The 5,306-nt window shown below is 56.5% G+C and overlaps 1 protein-coding gene across 1 annotated transcript; it reads left to right on the forward strand.

The window, feature by feature from the left end:
• Positions 1 to 14: 14 nt before the first annotated feature.
• On the forward strand, positions 15 to 3,066 carry ETH_00022145 (uncharacterized protein; the record flags this gene model as incomplete). Its single annotated transcript, XM_013380586.1, is given in 2 exon segments — positions 15 to 887; positions 907 to 3,066. The coding sequence occupies 2 exon segments, from the start codon at positions 15 to 17 to the stop codon at positions 3,064 to 3,066; spliced, it is 3,033 nt and encodes a 1,010-aa protein (XP_013236040.1).
• Between the last annotated feature and the right edge of the window lie 2,240 nt (positions 3,067 to 5,306).

A 5,306-nucleotide genomic window follows, 5' to 3' on the forward strand; every position in this document is an offset into this window, starting at 1 on the left:
GAGTTAAGCAGCATATGCTGCAGCAGCAGCAGCAGCAGCTTCACGGGTGGGCCCCCAGCAGCAGCAGTAGCCGCAGCACCAACAGCAACAGCAGCAGCAGCAGCAACAGCAGCAGCAGCAGACCCTGGGACTCCAGCTGCTGGCGCATGCACGGCAGCAGCAGCAGCAAACGCTGCAGCAGCAGCAACAGCGTGGTGCTGCTCACAGAGCCTTCTACCAGGGCAGACTCAAGTCCAGCAGCAGCAGCAGCAACAGCAGCAAGTAGTGCTGCTGCAGCTTTCTGCGGCCATAGTGTGGCCTGCAGTCCTGGAGAGACACCAGCAGGAGCAGCAGCAGCATCAGCAGCAGACAGGACGCCTGGAGGCCGCCACCACCGCAGCAGCAGCAGCAGCAGCAGAAACGGGAGAGATAGCAGCAGCCCGCTTAGTGCCGCTGCTGCTGCATACTTTGCTGCAGCTGCAGCAGATGACGCAGCAGCAGCAGCAGCAGCAGCTTCAACTCCACGGACGGATTCACCAGCAGCAGCATTAGCAGCAGCAGCAGCAGCAACAGGGACGGCACCCACTAGCAGCAGCAGAACGCGACTGATAATCAAGCGCAGTCACTTTCCTGCTGCTGCTTCTGCTGCTGCTGGTGCCCCGTCTGCTGCTGCTGCAGCTGCTGCTGCTGCCTTTCCTGCAGCACTCGATGCTCCTTCTGCTGCTGCATTAGCTGCAGAAGGGAGAGTGAAGAGAGCAGCAGCAGCAGCTGCTGCTGCTGCAACACAGACAGCAGCAGCAGCCCTTCGGCTGCTGCCGTTCTTGATGCCTTTTAAAGAAGCACAGCAGCAGCAGCAGCAGCAGCAGACGCTAGATGAGCAGCAGAAGTGGGCGGGTCGGCTGCAGGAAGTGCGGTCGCGCATCGCAGCTGCAGCAGCAAAAGAAACAGAAGCAGCAGCAGCAGCAGCACCAGAAGCAGCAGCAGCAGCAGCAGCAGAAGCCAGCGTCTCAAATCTGCAAAGCCGAAGCCTCCAAATTGCTGCCTCTCTTCCACCGGAGGTGGGCTACTGCAGCGTGCACTGCAGCTGCAGCAGCAGCAGCAACAGCAGCAGAAGAAGAAGCTTTTGCGCTGCTGCATGCAGACTTGCTGGACCTGAAGTTCCACTGGTGGCGGGCGGTTGCTGCTGCTTGGCAGCAGCAGCAGTTGCCGCTGCTGCAGCAGCAGCTGCTGCTGCTGCAGCATCCCCAGCCGCAACCCCAGCAGCAGCAGCAGCAGCAGCAGCAAGTGTACTCAGCCTGGATCGACTGCCTGACTTCAACAACAACTTCCTTTTTGCCTGCTGCTCGCGATCTGCTGCAGGGAGCAGCAGCAGCAGCAGCAGCAGCCGACAACCAGCAGCAGCAGCAGCAGCAAGGGGGAAGGAGTGCTTTGTGGCAGTGGCTGTGGGGCGCTGGGGAAGCCTTCGGGTTTTGCTGCAGCAGCAGATTTGCTGCGCTGCAGCTGCTGGAGGCCTATGCTGCCCACCCGAACTTCCCCTTCAGGTGTACATGCAGCAGCAGCAGCAGCTGCTGCAGGTGCTGCAGCAACAGAGAGCTTGCGCTGTGTTCTGCTGCTGCGCTGCTGCTGGCTGCTGCGCTGCGGTGCCACTGGCGAGACCTTGCTGCGGACCAGTACCTGCTGCAGCTGCAGCAGCAGCTGCAGCAGCAGCTGCAACAACAACAGCAGCAGCAGCAGCCGCAGCAGCAGCAGCAGCAGTTCTTCACCGTGGATGACGTGATCATGGTGCAGGCAGATATGCTGCAGCTGCTGCAGCCTTGTCTGTGGCTCTCCATCACCCCAGCTGACAGTTTGCTGCTGCATCTTGCTGCTCTGAGGGACTTTCCGCTGCTGCTGCAGCACATGCCGCAGGCGCATGCTGCTGCTGCTGCTGCTGCTGCTGCTACTGCTGCTGAGAGCACATCTGGAGCAGCAGCTGAGGACGGCATCTTCACTTCAGAGAATAGTTGTGAGCTTATGCTGCAGCAGCAGCAGCAGCTCGGGGGATTCGTTAACAGCAGCAGCAGCAACAACAGCAGCAGCAGCAATAGCGGGTGGACTTTGCTGTCGCTCTTCGACTTTCTTGTTGGCACGGGACTGCTCGCGTGCCTGCACGACCTGCTGCTGCGCTGCTGCTGCGCTGCAGCAGCAAACAACCTGCTGCAGCAGGTCCCTGGCAGCAAGCTGACGGGGGTGCTGCTGCTGCTGCTGCTGCGTCCTTACGCACAGCGCCCGCAGCAGCAGCAGCAGCTGCTGCTGCTGCAGCAGCAAAAGAACAATGAGCTAAAGGTGCTGGAGTGGGAGCGTTGCTGCTGCTGCTACATTTTGAAGTGTCGGTACGACTCAGATATTTACTTTTGGCGGCTGCTGCTGCAGCAGCCGCTGCTGCAGCTGCTGCAGCAGCAAGACAACCTGCTGCTGCGGCTGTGGGAAGAAGGCGCCGCCCAGTGGCACGCGCTGCTGCGCAGCAGCTGCAGCGCCTTCCGCAGCAGCAGCAGCAGCAGCAGCAGCGAGCCAGGGGAAGCTTCTGCTTCTGTTAGGAGACGGAGAAGGCATACCAGCAGCAGCCGTTCGGCCTCAATTGCTAGCCAGCAGCAGCAGCAGCAGCAGCAGCAGCAAAATGTAGACTGGCAGCAGAAGCACCCAAGGACTAGGGGGCGCTTATCTGCTGCTGAGGATGCGACACCGAGTGCTCTGCCGCTGCAGTGGCGCCGCAGCAGCAGCAGCAGCAGATATTTCGAACAATATTACACGGCTGCATCGGGGGCCCCTGAAGCGGACCCAGCAGCAGCAGCAGCTGATGCAGCAGCAGCAGCAGCAGCTGCTGCTGCTGCTGACAGCGCTGCACGGCTCTCTCTGGGCCAGGAGAACATCTGCCCCCGCCGCTTGAATGCAGCAGCAGCAGCAGCCGCGGCAGCAGCAGCACCTGCAGCAATTGCCAGCCCACCTTACCACGAAGGCTCTCGAGACCACCAGCAGCAGCAGCAGCAGCAGCAGTGGGCTGACTCCCAGCGTCCCCCAAAGCACCGGGTGTACATGCAGCAGCCATAAGCAGCAGCAGACTGCAGCACGTGCTGCAGTCTGCTGCAGCAGCAGCAGCAGCTGCTGCTGCTGCTGCTGCTGCTGGCCTCGTTTCTGGAAGGTGCAGCAGCGCTTTAGCAGCCGAGCAGTTGTGTGCGCATTTGCTGTCGACATTTTATTTGTTCATTTCATCAACTTGGCGATAACAATTAGGGTTTAGGGTTTAGGGTTTGGAGCCCGAGAGCTGGGGCCCCTGGGGTTTAGGGTTTAGGGTTCAGGGTTAGGGCTCGCGGCTCTGAGTAAAGGAAGCCTCGCCAGTGTATCTCCACCAGCTGCGGGTTTAGGACTGGAGGTCTAGGGTTTAGGGTTTAGAGTGTTGCATTCCCTCACTTCTGAGCATGGAGGGGTTACTTTTAGGACTTCCAGGGTTTAGGGTTTAGGGTTTAGGGCAGGTGTATTTCTTCTGAATATCTGGACCTGATCTGGGGTGTCTGCTCAGCTCAGCTGCGGGCGTCGCCGCTTGGGTGTCTCGACTGGGTCAGTTGCCGGTTTGGGAGTTTTAAATGGCATTAAATTGAAAATAAAATAAATTGGAAAGGAAAATAAAAGAAATGATTGGCGAATTGGAGCAGCTTTGGCGCAGAAGGCTGAAGAGGCGGGGCGGGAGCTGTCTGTACACCCCAGAGGCAGCAGCAGGTGACCAGGCCGCGCGCCTCTCGCGCTACGAAAAGGAAATAAATAAATGAACTAATTTGCATTAAATTGAATTTAAATTAGTTTTAATTTGCAAAAAGAAGCAGCAGAACAGAAAAGAAGAAATGCTGCACAGACACCCGGTGCGCAAGCCTCGCGGTGCGGTTGCAGGCAGCAGCTCTCCCTCTGCTGCTGCTGCTGCCGCTGCTGCTGCTGCTGCCGCTGCTGCGGCTGCTGCAGCCCATCTGCAGCTTCTAAGCAACTAAAATACTAAATAAACCGCAGAGGAGAGAGGCAGACACCAGAGCGGGGAAGCCCTAGTTGGCGGTGGAAGCAGCAGCAGCAAAGAAAAAGCAGCAGCAGCAACAACAGCAGCAGCAGCAGAACTTAGAGCTGCTGCTGAGATTCCGTACCAAGCCACAGGAAGGCTCCCTTGCAGACCTTCCCGTCCCACGCAGCCAGTGTGTAGCAGCAGCAGCAGCTGCAGCAGCAGCAAAAGCAGCAACAGCAGCAGCAGCAGCAGCAGCAACAGCAGCAGCAGCAGCAGCAGAAGTAGCCGAACGAACTGTAAAAGAAAATTGACGGCGAAAGTGAGACACCACAGTCTTATCTTTGGGGTGTACATACACCTCACGAATGCGAAGCAAACAAAAAAACTAATTAAATAAAATAATTAAATTAATTCCAAAATAAACATTTGTTTTAGATTTACCTCAAATCCAAAACTTCTTTTAATTAAAGCCTTCCCTTCAGCAGACGAAGTGCATGCAGATATCCAGGTGTACGTACACCTCAGAAACCCTAAACCGTAAACCCTAAACCCTAAACCCTAGACCAAAAGGAGCTCCCGGCGAACTCGGGGAAACTGCGGAAAGCAAAAAGAGCCAGAGAAAGCAAAAGCCAAATAGCAGCAGCAGTAGCAGCAACAGCAGCAGCAACAGCAGTAGCAAAAACAGCAGCAGCAGCAACAGAAGCAGCAGCAACAGCAGCAGCAGATTACGACACTGCAACGAGCACAGTACGCCCGCGAGGGCCTAAACCAACAGCATAGGGCTCACATTTGAAGGTCAAGGGTTTAGGGTTTAGGGTTTAGGGTTTAGGGTTTTCATCAAGAGGCAGCAGACCCAGTGGGAAGGAAACCATCCATAGAGCTAGCTAGCTGTGTATACAGCTAGCTAGCTGTTTATGTAGCTAGCTAGCTAGCTGCTTACTTAGCTGGCTGGCTAGCTGGCTGCTTATATAGCTAGCCACCCACCTACACAGCTAGCTGGCTGTTTATATAGCTAGCTAGCTGTGTATATGGCTAGCTAGCCGTTTGTATAGCTAGCTGACCACCCATATTGCCAGCTAGCTGTGCTATACAGCTAGCTAGCTGGGTTATACAGCTAGCTAGCTAGGTAGCCAGTTAGCTAGCTAGCTAGCTGTTTCCGTAGATAGTTAGCTGTTTGTATAGCTAGCCAGCCTTTCATATGACTGGCTAGCTGTTTGTATAGCTAGCTATCCAAGCACACACGGCAAATGAACAAGCACAAAATCAAGCTGCTGCCCTTCCTGCTGCTGCTGCTGCTGCTGCTGCT

The sequence above is a fragment of the Eimeria tenella genome, genomic scaffold (genome assembly GCF_000499545.2).
Source record: "Eimeria tenella Houghton genomic scaffold, Eth_scaff734, whole genome shotgun sequence".
NCBI classification, from domain to species: Eukaryota; Apicomplexa; class Conoidasida; order Eucoccidiorida; family Eimeriidae; genus Eimeria; species Eimeria tenella.